Here is a 14,524-nt window from a genome sequence, read left to right on the forward strand (position 1 = left end):
TAAACATTAGTAGTTTAGGAATGTGACATGCTATCAGGCTTCAGCAACCAAGAATTTGAGATAAACTATTACTGGTTAAACTCAGTCATTATATTTGGTGTATGTACATGATTGAACTCTTAGTTTGTGTGTTTTGGTTGCAGTCAGATGATGACAAATCTCCGGAATCTCTGTAATGATTTGATGAATACTTTGAACCCTTTTTCTGATGACTGCTTCTAATGAAAAAAAAAAAGTGACTTTCATGATTATTTCATCAGAGAATGTGCTGGACGAGTGGCTTTAATTCTCTTTGTTTCATCATCCGCAGGCAGCAGGCATCCACAAAAAGACGGCCCGCACCATTGGCATCGCAGTTGACCCCCGTCGCCGTAACAGATCCACAGAGTCTCTTCAAGCCAACGTGCAGCGCCTGAAGGAGTACCGCTCCAAACTCATCCTGTTCCCCAGGAAGGCCTCTGCACCCAAGAAGGGAGACAGCTCTGTAAGTTTGTGTGGGATTTAGAAGACTAGGTTCAAATGCTGCTTGAATGTTTTGTCAGTTTTAACATTTTTCTAAATACTAATAAAAAATGACACTATTTTAATGGACTTAACCCCAATGCCTGCAACCTTTAGTGCTAAAAGAGCAATTTGGTCCAGTTTCTTACAGACCAAAACCACACAGTCCAACCTTATGGTTTAGAAAAATGCAATTTATATTTTTTGTGGTCATTTCATTTCTAAAATATAGCGTACAAAAATGACATCAATTGTAACTGACTTATATTTCTATTATGTTATTTTTGACAGCAGCATATACAAATTCCTTTCAAAATAAGACATCCTGTCTCAAATATGATCCTGCTGCAGTAGGTTTGCAATTATACTTTAAGAACCTAATCTCTGCAACTAGACAAAAAGTAACCAAGTTTAATCTTATTCTAATAATAATCTACTCTAATGTACTCTTAGTAAATTAAGCATTTTTATTGTTATTTTGCTTAGTTATTTGAAGTGTGCTTTGTGGTGGAATGATGAAGCTCTTAATTCCTCTTAATTTAGTGAGATGTCAATAATGGTTAAAGTTAATTTTTATCTCGGTATAAAAATCTGGTATTTATGATAAAAATCAATGGGTCACATTGAAGGAATGAAAGAGCTGCTTTCGTTCTGGAGCCACAGGTTGCAGAGCCCTGACTTATGCAGAGCTACTGTAATAGTTTGATAAACGGACTTGATATCTGGATCAAGTCTCCTCCAGCAGACCCCAAACAATGATGAAGGACACAATGCACGTGAAAGTGCATTTAATTTTTCTCTTATTTTAAAAGTATCTGTCAGATGAAAAACCTGATGTATGTCTGAATTCTCAAAAACTATCTCACCCTATCACGCTTTTCCCTTTGGTCCTGTTGGCAAATGTCACAGCTGAAAAGAGAATACTGCAAAGATATGAAAGAAACCAAAGGAAGATTTATGCTACTGCTGAATTCCAGTTGACTCATACATCTGAAAAATGACCCAACTGTGAATAGATGTAACCTCACTCCATGTATAACTGTAAATGTGTGAAGATTGACTAGAAAGGGTTCACTTACTACCATTGAATGCTCAACTATAAAATTATTGACGACGCAAAGTACATCAAATTCAATCAAAAACCATAAAAGCAACAAAACTCTTGATCAGTTAACAAAGTTTAGTTCTGGTGTGTTAATCTAAAATCCTGCTAGTGGTGGATCACAAAACATTCATTTACATGATGAAAGCTCTTTCCAAGCTGAGTTGGTGAATCTTTTATGCTTCTCGGCTTCATTAGTGCACCAGCAATCAATTTGTTCTAGTGCTGTGATTGCAGAGAATTGTGGGATTGGATTTCCATGTCCCCTTTCAGAAAGAGTGGTCTGATATGCTGTCTACTATGGGTGATAATAGGAGATCAAAATGTAGCTTGTATCATTTTTTTAAGTTTTCTGCTTTAAACCTGGTGTTGAAACTCCTTCTCTAATTGGACAGTTGTTTGTTTCTCTCCAGCTATAAAATTAAAACTGAATGATTCTGCAAAGATATACATGCAGATGCATCTTTGGTTTGAGGACCCTTTATTATTTCTACAATAGAGCTTGCTTATAATCATTTTCTGTAAAATGACTCATAAGTGTTAGTTCCAGGGGAATGTTAAGAGTCTTTGACTTTTAATATTTGGAGATCTGTGGTAGTTCCCACTCAGCTTTGTTGATCTCAGTCTGTTTAAATGTTTATTCTGTCGCGTTAACTCCTCTACCTGTTTCAGGAGGAGGAACTGAAGATGGCCACTCAGCTCACTGGTCCTGTCATGCCCATCAAAACTGTAAGTTTTACACTTCCTGTAACGCCATTGTAGATCATTTATGCACATTTGTGTTTAGCTGTATTGCATTCTACCAAATTCACACATTTTCATTGAACCATGTATTTAAGTGAAAAACTGAGAGGTTGGCAGTCAGATGATGACACATCTCCGGAATCTCTGTACTTCTTTGATGAAAAACTTGAACCCTTTCTGATGACTGCTGTAAAAACCAAACTCACATTTTGTACAAAACATTTGGTTAATTACAACAAACACCTCAATCGTAATTGCTGGTTATGGAGTGGAACCTGAACCATTCATTTGTCTTTTCAGGTGTACAAGAAGGAGAAGGCTCGCGTCATCTCTGAAGACGAGAAGAACTTTAAGGCTTTCGCCAGCCTGCGTATGGCTCGCGCCAACGCTCGTCTCTTTGGCATTCGTGCCAAGAGAGCCAAAGAGGCTGCCGAGCAAGACGTGGAGAAGAAGAAGTAAAAGCAGTGTGAAACTTTGCAAAATAAAGTCTTTAAAAAGAGTCATGTGACTGTCATGATCTGATTATGGTGCTGGTTATTAACTCTGCTGATCCCTCAGGAGAAGTTCAAAATCCTAGTCAGTAATGTTCAGTCACACTGAGCTGATGAAGCTCATTGTGTGGAAGACCTCACAGCAGGGGGGATTGAGGAATTTAGACGGATGATCTTAGGCTGCTATCGGACAGAATGATGCTGAACATTTTATTGCATGGAGTATTTAACTGAGGTTAATAATATAATCTGCCAAAATCAGTTATTTAATATTAAGAAATACAAATAAATTTATATTGATCCTTAACGATCATTTTATACCAATAATGATAGAAGTAAAAGTCAATACTAAAGATAAATGTATGCTGGCTTTTTTAAAGTATTTTAAGTCGATGGTCTGTGAGCAAAACATTTCTCCTTCATATTTAATATATATTTGGTTTAAATAGCTGGATTTTGTTAAATGGGGCAGAGACGAGTTTTCTTCTTTTTTTCCCCGAAGTCGAGAATATCAATATTGTACTATGAAAATAAAATATTCAGACTAGTAAGTGTGTATTAGGGTTTAACTAAAGGTCCAAATGTGAGTTGTATTGTGCCAATGTTCACACTCAAAACATTTGAAAAGTGTCCTCAGTCACAGGTTATGTTCAAACTCAGGTTAGTTTCTTTGGGACAAACATCACAGGTCTGTGGCTGTGTGACAAAAATGGATGAAATAACTTTTTTGTGACAGAAAAGGTTATCTAAAGTTAATTTTATAATAAAATACATTTTTCCTTTTTTTCCTAAAACACTTGCACTTAATTGACTGAAAGCTGGAATGTGAGGATAGCTGCTCTAAGCTCTTTCACCAGTAGGGGGCATCATAGACCTAAATACATTTCCTCATAATGAAGACATACCGGTTTCATTTTGGGTGTGTTAAAAGTATACTTTAAACCCTGCTGTAAATGGTTTAGAAGTGTGTACAAATCTTCCCCAAATGACAGTACTGAAGATTAAATGAATCGAATGGATGTAACTGATGCGTGCAGTTTTAGCCTCATTTAAAAACAGGAGCTAATGTTTTTTGATCTGCTGGTTATCCACCACATTCTGATGACAAAGTATTAAAGGAGGTTAAAAGAGGTGGATGGTAAAATCATCCCAGTGGTGCAGACGAACTACTCAATTTAAGAAGAAACAAAACAGAATTTGAATCATTTAGAAAACTGTACTCAGACAGACCAAAACCTAAGGTGACGGGCTGCTGTTAGAGCAAAGTTTTGGACATTTACAAGATATATTTGTAGTTTAATTTTCTAATTATGCAATAAATAAGTATTTTATATGAATAGTTAGTGGAGCTATAATGCTGAGAAGCAGCCCAGATTGAGTTTTGATGTCCTCTTAAGATCCTGTCTGTTATTAATACTATCAGTTTGGACCTCACTTAATAATTTAACTAATATAAAGAGCAGGTATATGTTTTATTTTCTTTTTACCAAAAAGACATTCAGAAACATAAAATGCTTTAATAATGTTCTATACAAACTCAAGGCAAGTTGGGGAAAATTAGCATTTGAACACCTCGAGGAACCCACCACATTTTTACTGTTTATTATTTCTTACAATAAGCCAAGAAAATATTTGATTTCAGATTTCCAAAAAGTCGTACTGTTTGCAAAGAATCACCTTCCCTCAGGGGGTCTTAAGGCCGGGATGTGTTGATCACGCTGCACAAATTCACTGAAAAAAACAAAACAAAGTGGGTGCTTCAGGCATATCAAGAGACCCTTCATCTTTGGTTGTTGTTTACACTGTGTGGTCAGCAGCACAAAGGCAACAGGGAATGTGACTGGGGAGGAGGAGGGGGGTATGAATAGATAATCCATGTGTAAACGCTGTGGAATGTCCTGTGAGGTGCTGAACCGACAGCAGCAGCAGATGGTCGTTGTTTGGAGCTGTGGCGTAACAGGGCTCAGGTGTGCGCCCCACAGCAGGCGCCTCCCACGAAGAAGAGGCAGTGAGGGTGAAAACGGCTGGAGAGACACGACTGAAGGTGACGCTAAATAGTGTGTGCAGATCCTGGGATTCATTTGCCTGCTTTCTTGAAAGAATCTCGTTGGCAATCAAGCTGCAAGGCAATCTTTGTGCGCTCTCTTCTGAGTCACAATGTGATCAGCTCAACAGATGAACTAATTAAAAAGCAGCAAGCTGAGCTTTGTTTTATTTTTTTGTCTCGTTGGAAGAGGGAGTTTAAATGGACTTTACCTTTCTTCTTTTCTATTTTAAAAAGTCAAAGTATAAAATTCAAAATAGTCTTAAGGATAAATGTTGTTTTTCTATTGAACGTCCCTTAACTACTCAAAGATTCTCTAACTGTATTGAATCAACTTTTATTCTGTTTTTTTTCCATAAAACATTTTTTTCTTTCTGAAAGATTTGTCTTTTATGGCCTTGATTTCTATTTTTTTAGAAACTTGAAAGCTGCTGTTTTTTTCAGTGTGTTTTATGAAAATGTTACGCAATGTCTGCAAATACATTCATGAAAATAATACATTTGTGGGTGGACTGAGGAAGGGTGCACAGTATAAACATCATGGAGAAACAATGCATTATGTAAGACACATACAGTTAAGAGAAAAAAGTGATTGGAAACCCACTGTAGAGTCACGGGTTTCTATGTGAAATGCATTCGTGCAGCTTTTGTGACATGGCAGAGCATAAATAAGCTTTAAACTCAATGAATTGAATCCATCAAGGACTATAAACCCTGAAGCTTCAATATGTGGAAGTGTTTGTTTGGAGGTTCCACATTAAGATTTGGTTGTGATGTAATGCTGTTGGTGCTTTTTGTATTACTTGGATTTGACACACCTCCTTTGTGCTACTTTTTAACTCTGGTTAGATAATGCATATTTTGCAAAACAAACTGACATAAGAGTTTATTTTAAAACATTTATAATTATGTGAATGATGTAAAGCATTCACACAGAAGTGTTCCTATTTATCTTTATTATTATTTTCTTTTTTCTTCTTTACACTTTTTGGACTAATGGATTTTTGGCTAATTTAGGTTATTTGTGTGTTTTTGGGGGGCTAATTTGGGGTTTAGCTTATATTTCAGCGACATGCTAACTGTATTGGGTAATTTAGGTTTTTTTCGTCGTTTTTTTTAGGCTCATTTGGAGTTTTGCTAATATTACAGCTAAATGCTAGCTATTTTGGCTAATTTAGCCTTTTTTCAGATTTTTAGGCTAATTTAAAATTTAGCTAATATTCTAGCTTTAAGCTAGCTGTTTTGGCTAAATTAATTTTCCAGTTTTTCATGCTAATTTGGCATTTAGCTAATATTTTAGCAAGATATCAGCTTCAACGTTTTTAGCTATCAATTTCAGCATCTTCAGCTATCAGCACTAGGATCTTTAGCGACCACATTCAGCTTACAGCATTCACACTTGCATTATTTGAGGTAATGCTATATATCCTGTTTTTAATTATTCTTGGTAGAAGTCTGAGTTGTGTTAAGATTTTGCACGAAAAAGAGTTATGAGAAAAAGTGTTGATAGCTTTAGATAATGAATTCTCACCTGCACACCATTCTAAATCTATATTTAAAAGCTTTTCAGGAAATAGATTAACACTAACTCTTAAAGAGAAAGGATAAGAAAAACGATGTGCTTATCTGAGAGGTTCAACTGAATTTTATGGATTTATTTATGGGGCATATAGTTGAAATCACACATGTGCATATTTCCTGGCATCTCTCTGGGGGTTTAGTGCTTTGTGTGAGCTGTCAGATTCCATCCTCTGTAGCAGCACTTCAGCTCCAGCGGTCCCCCTTTCTTTTATAGAGTCGGTTCTGAATCGAGATAATCTCATCCCAGCGCAAAGCCCTCCCTTGCCTGAGCAGCTGGACTCTTTCTGCTCTCACAAGCAGAGCCTCCTCCTCCTCCCTACTCCCTCCTCACTTGTCGAGTTTCGGCAACCAAATATTCCAATATTATTAAAGAAACACACCAAGCGGAGTGTTATGGGAGCGGATTTAACAAGTGTTTTCTGGAGCAAGGAGAAACAGCAGGTAGGCAGAGAGTTTGCTGATTTCCAGTTGACTTTCAGCTAAATTTATTATTTTAACAACAAGCTTCTGCTTTTTAGGATCCAATTTAGTTTAGAACTGCTCAGATTGTTGAGCTTTCCTATTAAAAAGATTTAAAAAAAAAAGATGTCGTCATGGACCTAAGAAGATTTGTAGACAGTTAGGCTGATTTGTGTTAAATTATTAACTGAACTCCCAGGAGCTTTTCCGGCTGCACGCAGGTCCTCTACTGTTGCTTTTACCTCTAGATGTGAAGTTTTGTCTGGTGGAATAGATGTTATTGCGCTTGGAATCTCGGGGTTTCATGGAGACAGCTGCGTTTGGCTGACATGTGCTCTCCGCGCTCACAGCTGGCGAGAGGCGGCGCGGGCGCTGTCCGTGGTGCTGAAAGCGAAACAGCCTTTTTTCCCACCAATTTTACTAGTTTCACATATTGCTGAAGGATAAAAACAATCCCCTATCTAGACCTATGTACATAAATGTTTACTTTTTTTATTTTAAGTGACAATGTTGTTCAAATGTGTTGTTTTAACTTAAAAGATGTCCTTCCAGTTCATCTGCCTGAGTAAATCTTTGCAGGCATCTGACCTACACTTCTAAAGGCACATCTCTGTCACTTCTGTTTCCCATCTTTTTAGAGGTGAGATGACACCCCACACAAGGCAATAGCTCTGACAGCCAGTGTATCAGTTTGGGTTTGCTTCACTCCCCAAGAATCTCTTTTTTCTTTTTCTTTTTTGTCCTCTTTTATTTTTATTTTTTGGTGACATCTGTACCAAGTCAAAAAACCAGACTCTTTCGAGAGTGCCAAGTCTTTACTGAGATTCCAGAACCAAGCACTTGAGTTTTTTTTTTTCTTCATCGCCTGGAGCTGTACCAGCAGCCTCACATCGCACTGCTTTGCAAGTTGGCAGCTCTTCTCACTTTGAGTCAAGATGAATGATGTTGATGAGGCCACCTCCCCTGCGACCAGCCTAAGCGGCCCGGCTACATGTGTCTCCAAAGTGGAACTGCGTGTGTCTTGCAAATCCCTGCTGGATCGAGACACTCTGAATAAGTCTGACCCCTGCGTTGTACTCATGGTCCAGAACAATGGGCAGTGGATAGAGGTGAGGCACCTTCTCTCTTAAATGTGATAAACACTCTGCTGAAACTTTTTTTTTTTTTAAATAAAATGCTGCTATTTTCCATCAGTCAGGTAGATCTGTTATCAAATCCTTTCACCATTTTGTTACCCAGGTTATTTTTAAAGAAGGATGGGATGAGTCACACCCTAATAGAGGTGATCTAAACATGTTTTTCAGTGTTATCTTGTGAACAGACAGGAACAAGATTAGCATCAGCTCTGCTTTTTGTCTCCACAAAAGTCCACAATTTTGAGAACTCAGAAACTCATTTCTGTTTTTTATCCACTAAGGAATGCAAAGTCAGTTTCTCTATTGTTTCAGTGTTGCTGCTTTTTGCTGTATTTGTAAAAAAAATGCTCACAAATATCAATATTGGTCATAAATAGTTAAAAAAGTTTAAAATCAGTGCATTTTTACTTTCAGTTTACGTATGTTCTTAAATTGTGTGTAAGCGAATCTCTCTTTTTAGTCTTTTTTCATTCTGTTAATCAGTGAAGTCCTAAACACAAACCTCTGCTTATTGAGGGATGTGTTCATGTGGAGAGGATATCAAATTATATGGGGTTTTCTACACTTCAACTCTTAATCTGACAGTAATCAGCTTATTTCAGAGAAATAAAAGCTAATCATTTTCTACAGCTCTGCCAAACATCTGCCACAGTTGAGTCAGATGTTGGAAATGTTTGCTGTAATGTTCACAAAAGTTGAATTTTTAAATATTATTTTAGACAGACACAGTAAATGCAGTTTGCCAGTGGAGGTCTCTCTTTTTTGCCTTCCTATGGTAGGAGGTTGTAACATGAGCCGACTGACCTGGGTTCAATGTAGCATGAGTGTATTACTGGCTATTTTTAGCTTTACTTAGTGACGCAAATTCATATGGAGAAACTCACACAATGCAGCATTTCATGTGGAGTGTGAACACATGCCCATAAGATCATTTATCATACTTTTTGTCCATGCATTTAATCTAAAGGCAACATGTTTTATCCCTCTGACCTGAATGACAAAACATTTCACTGTATTCTGAAAAATGATCACAGTGAAAACTGGCTCCAAACAGGAGTGATGACATGTTACTGAGGGTAAATGTGGGAAACTTTACAGGTAAACTCAGTTAAAGCAAGAATGCATTCATGTTTCCAAAAACACTTTTGTTGTGCCTGAACAACTAAATGGTCCCACATCATTATGCTCCCACCACCGTATCCCTTCCTCTGACAAACAAAATTCTGTCCAAAAATGCTTTGAAGAGAAATTTCCAAAGACATTTTTGAATACTTTCATGATATGCTTTTTTAGCTACAAAATGTGTAATTGGTTTTGACCTTAGAGACCTCATGATGATAAGCCCTAAAGCACTTTTCTGTTAAGCAAGATTTTCTTGGATAGATGCTTCAGCAGCCATCCTCTAGCAGACATATATGACTCACACTGTTTGTCGTCTCCAAAATTTTGGAAGCCTTACACTTTTTTTTAATTTGCTTTCATGTTATTTAAATGTAGACAATCTAAAGTTGATTTGGACAAATTAAAAGCTCAAAATGGTAATTAAGTTCCTTTTAAACCCTTGGCCGCTCTTTTCTTCCTTGTCAGCCCTTCTTCCCAAGGAGTTTATAGTCTTTTCAAATTAAGTGTTTATTTGACTCAAGCGCAGCTTATTTGAGTCTTTCAATCAATGCTTCCTCACTTATTGATTATGTAGATGTGGTTTGAAAGCTAAACGATTGACTTTACTTAAAATGCTTAAACCCTGACCATTACCTTTCCATTCACTCACACATCCATCCATATCTTCACAGCAAACCTCAGAACTGGGAGGCTCCTCTGCTTGAGCAAATTCTTTGCTTGTGCCAATAGATGATACAGAGGCAGCTCACTCACATCCCCAACATATCAGCCCCTCTTTTGTTTCTGAATGAGCTTTACTGAATCCTGTGACTTGCAGGCTTTCTCCTCAGTACCATGAATCCCAAAGCAGGGTTGAGATGACATGACATTTTCTGTTGTCACAAGCTTTTCTCTTGTGGACGGCTCTTTTGCATTGTTCTGATGAGTTCACCCAAACCCGATCTTTCTTTTTTTGTTGATATTTTGAAAGGTGAATATGCTTATTTTGTTCACAAGAGCAAGTAATGTTAACCCCACATCACAGACTTCAGAGATTTAACTCAATCTATTCTATATGACTCTGATTAGCTTTCATCGGCACACTCATCCCAAATCTGTCCATCCAGATGGCACAAAGAGTGGGAGAGACAGCAGAAAGACAGTAGAAGAAAAGCAGGGTACACAAGGGTGGTTGCTTACTTATTTCCTCTCTTTTTTCCATTTTTCCCAATGCACATTCAAATATTTTATCATTATTATCATGTCATATTTGTTTTGTTCAATTTTCCCAACAGTTTTGTTGTTTTCTAACTCAGAACTGGATCTCAAAGTGATAATAATAAAGTAAAATGTCAAGAAAGCCCTGCATTATTATGAAATGAACATGTGTAGGTGGACATAAACAGTGGTAATAAAATTAACAGTAGCAGGGGCTCATCTAAACACAATCATGTTTGAGCAAGTATATTTAGAACCGCCGCCTCTTCTTGGCACCAAAATCGACTAGAAAAATCAAATAAATTCAATAAAGTAAAAAAAAAATATATAATTTTAATAAAAACAGTCAAATCAGAGCTTGATTTTCAGAGTTGGATTTTGGAGAGGTTAGAAGAACAGAGCATGTGCAGATGCTTCCATGCAGGTGGGAGGCTTTTTGTTTTATGGTCCCTGTAGAGGGCCGGCTCTGCACAAGCGAATACAGTTAGTCTGAGTCATTACCATCATTCCAAAATAAAAACCCTCATTTGTTTTCATAACCAGGCCTGATGTGGATACAACATGGTGTTCACAGAGGCTGCACATCCAGACATTTTTAAAGCATCCACACACACCCATTAAGTCATCCATCCTCTGTCCTGTCCAGGGTGATAGAGCATGTAGCCTGCTCTAACCCCCCCGAGGTGAAAGGCAGGGAGCAGGTCGGCGGTCCATCAGCACACTAACAAGCAGGAAACCAAGCTCACACCCATTTCAATTTCAAATAATAATCTGGGCCAAACATTGATTTTGACCTGGAAATAAGCTGGAGTGCAGAGAAAAAACCCAAACAGGACAAACTGGGAAAGTGCAGATGATTTTTAGTCCTGATGAAAACTGAAAGAGTTCATGCTGTGAGGTAAAGGGCGGTCCTCTGAATCCACTCATTTCACATGTAATCCCATGTGTGAATGGAATATGCTATAGAAGTTATAGCTTCACATGACAGGAGAGACTTAAGAAACTCTGAAATCATGAAGCTGATTGACTTCAAAGTCAGTTAAAAATACAATGTTACTTACATTTATTTGGATTTTGTTAAGAATATTACAATTTTCATAAATAAATATTAATATTTGTTGAGATGATCAAAAATACATTTTTATCACGTGAACGAATAATTCCGTTTTTGCAGAGCTCGACTGTCATGTCACATTTTAAAAACATTTTTGAGAGTAAATGTTAACACGTACTGCAAAAATAGGAAATATGCAAAACCCTCCAATGTTGGTCATAGAATTAAATCCCATTACTGTTTGAAAATGACTCATCGCCTGTTAAATATTGTTATCTGAGAATTACAATTTGTTACATGACTCCTGTATTAAGTTTGATTTACTTTTAACAAAATGTCTTCAGGAAAAAAAGAAAAACTATATATATATATAGTTTTTCTTTTTTTCCTGAAGACATTTTGTTAAAAGTCAAAATATCTTACAAAGCGTTTCACATCCTGTACAGATAGAAATGATATGGTATGATATTTTGCTTTTCAGAATATTGACCAAAAGCTTAAAAAAAAGGAATAGATAGATGGAAATAACTTTAATTAATCCCACCATGGGACCATTTATTTAATAAATACCATAATCAGAAAAGATCCCAGCCATATGGTCGAGTCAAAACAATTATTTGGCAACATCTGTTTATAGCCTTAATCTATTATTATAGTATATGTTTTTGTGTTTTCTAATTGAATTCTAAAGGGCCAAGAGACAAACCAACACGCTTAATACAGGAATGGTCTAAATAACTTATGGGATTTTTAGAAAGTTGATCACATAGTCTGTCACAAGTCTTTGGACTCATCAAGGTTCGTGTTGTATGATGTTTTAATTTCTCTTTCTTTTTTCTCTTTTTGTCCCATTTTTTTGGCAATAACATTTTTGGTGTGTTTAACTTCAATTATCGCTGACTATTTTGATGAAAATATTTCTGACTTTGATCAGAAATGCCTTCCAATGCCGCATTACAGTAAAGAGTTACATTTTACTATGACAAATCACTGTTGCAGGGACAATACTACCAAGTCTGCATGACATAATCCACACTATAGGGAAAACCAGTTTAGATTTATTACTAGTAATATATAGTAACTACAAATGTTCAGCTGTAAAAATTATGTAGTGATATGTACAGTTTAACTACATACAGTAAATTACAAATAACGCTTTTTTAGATTAAAAACAATCTTTATTATGACCATTTTATTTGGAAAACCTTTTGTTGTGATTAATTGCTTCATTTTTAGAAGACGAAATGAGAAAATATTGCCTGAAAAAAATATAATATTCTAACCTCTACTATTGAAATATGTGAGATGTATAAATGTATGTTATTTAAATGCAAATGCGAGATTCCGTGTGTGTATATGAAAGTCTTGAAGACATTTTTTTTAAGATGATGGGAAACTGAACATAGTTCTTTGTCTACCATCTGTTAAAAAGAAAATTCTGCCTGGTTGAGCAGTTCAAAGTCAGGATGACATGCAGTTTGATCCAAATCTGACTAAAGTAACATAATGACAAACCAAACTCCTTCTATTTCTTATTTAATAAATCCTCTCTGTGAGCTTTTATTCTTCTCTGGCACAAACTTAGTTAGATGTATCTACAGAATATGAATCAAACACATCTTTGTTTAGACGTAACTGTTCATAGTTGTAGAGAACCCCTCATAATGAAATGCTCATTTTGAAGTGTAATAAAAAGGAAAGCATATGACTGTTCCAGGTGATGTGTGTGAGGGCAAATCCAATATCACGAGCCGAAAGGGCTTAAGGGAATTTCCTTTCTCCTTGTCAGGCAGCAAAAGACAAACATGGCTTTGTTTCTCCAGAACGACTGTCATATAACTCCAATCATCCTCCCATGGATGTTTGCTCTGCAAAGAACGCTCAGAAAAGTGTGCACTGCAAACAGCTTTTCTAGAATTCCCACTGTGGACTAATGGAGGAAATCGTTTAATTGATGAGAATAGTGGGATTTGGAATGTTTGAAGTCTCCTAAGAGTGTGTTTCCTCTCAGCTGGACAGGACAGAAGTGATCAAGAGCAACTTGCATCCAATTTTCGGGAAGGTTTTCTGTCTGGATTACTACTTTGAGGAGGTGCAGAAGCTGCGGTTTGAAGTCTACGACATCCATGGCACTCACAGTATTGGGACTCGAGACGACGACTTTCTTGGCGGAATGGAGTGCACTCTTGGACAGGTACTCAAATGTTACACTCAAAAGAGAATTTCCATTCCTTTGAATTTGTTTTCTTAAAATGCAGATGAAAGAACTTGCAGACGCAAGCTCTCTGTGTTTGTGATGTTGGAGACAAAATGCTTCATCTCTGAGAGTCAGAGGAACTGACTGATAATGATCGCTGCTGGTGATGACTCATACCCCGTGTGCTCCTCTTTTCTACAGAGGGTTTGAGACCTGCATTTTGCCTCTCTTGCAGATTGTAGCCCAGAAGAAGATGGTGAAGCCTTTGCTGCTGAAGTACGGGAAATATGCGGGCAAATCCACTATCACAGTAGGTGTCTCGCATTGTGCTTATCCCTTTTGCTCTGGTGAATGAAACTGTGTGCATCAGAGAGCTAATGGATGACCAACTGATGGAAACCACCATTTTTATTCTTTTTTGTGTGCTACAGGCGAATGCACTTAGACACACACACAAGCTATTTTTATTGTGAGAGTACTTATACTTTTTCTAACCTTCAAAGTAAACAGAGCCTCAATTAAAAATGTAGTAAATTCAAACCCTTAAAAGAATTCAACAGTTTTAGACCAGACTTGATGATACTTTGTGGTAATAGAGTATATAAGTTAGCTGTCCCACCTGTGAAGATGTCACCTCAGCTGGAGGAAAACATGGCGGCCATTAAGGGCCACGCTCTCTTGTTTCTTTAAGATGGTGGGATTGTGTCCTTAAGAAATTATTCTTCTATTGACATCACTTTGCTGGTAGTTTCTTGGAGGGCGCTACTTAATCAAATGTGTGTGTTTAAATAAGTGTAGGGACTAATATTTGGCAAGGCACTTTTGAGATCTTATTAAAATTGGGGTCTAACCTGAACCTCTTTTAACCTCCTTAATTAAAATCATTTTTAAGAGTT

The 14,524-nt window shown here is 36.9% G+C and overlaps 2 protein-coding genes and 2 non-coding genes across 8 annotated transcripts in view; all 4 read left to right on the forward strand.

Moving 5' to 3' along the window:
• The window catches only part of rpl13 (ribosomal protein L13), a 6,505-nt gene extending 3,658 nt beyond the window's left edge, over positions 1-2,847 (forward strand). For 3 of the 5 annotated variants that reach the window (XM_024295010.2, XM_024295012.2, XM_024295013.2), the window contains exons 4-6: positions 311-484; positions 2,276-2,332; positions 2,648-2,847. In XM_024295010.2, coding sequence (XP_024150778.1) covers positions 311-484; positions 2,276-2,332; positions 2,648-2,806 — 390 coding nt within the window. In that variant the 3' untranslated portion in view covers positions 2,807-2,847. The remainder of the gene's footprint in view (positions 1-310; positions 485-2,275; positions 2,333-2,647) is intronic. The other 2 variants (XM_024295011.2, XM_024295014.2) reach the window with 1 other exon arrangement.
• LOC112161322 lies at positions 149-227 on the forward strand. The gene has a single exon (XR_002921852.1). It is a non-coding gene; the product is annotated as a small nucleolar RNA MBII-202 (small nucleolar RNA).
• On the forward strand, positions 2,470-2,549 carry LOC112161323. The gene has a single exon (XR_002921853.1). It is a non-coding gene; the product is annotated as a small nucleolar RNA MBII-202 (small nucleolar RNA).
• Positions 2,848-6,626: 3,779 nt separating the features above from the next.
• cpne7 (copine VII) overlaps positions 6,627-14,524 on the forward strand; it is a 35,572-nt gene continuing 27,674 nt past the window's right edge. The window contains exons 1-4 of the mRNA XM_024295712.2: positions 6,627-6,904; positions 7,561-8,031; positions 13,443-13,625; positions 13,864-13,938. Coding sequence (XP_024151480.1) covers positions 7,858-8,031; positions 13,443-13,625; positions 13,864-13,938 — 432 coding nt within the window. The 5' untranslated portion in view covers positions 6,627-6,904; positions 7,561-7,857. The remainder of the gene's footprint in view (positions 6,905-7,560; positions 8,032-13,442; positions 13,626-13,863; positions 13,939-14,524) is intronic.

The sequence above is a fragment of the Oryzias melastigma genome, linkage group LG3 (genome assembly GCF_002922805.2).
Source record: "Oryzias melastigma strain HK-1 linkage group LG3, ASM292280v2, whole genome shotgun sequence".
Classification (NCBI taxonomy): domain Eukaryota; kingdom Metazoa; phylum Chordata; class Actinopteri; order Beloniformes; family Adrianichthyidae; genus Oryzias; species Oryzias melastigma.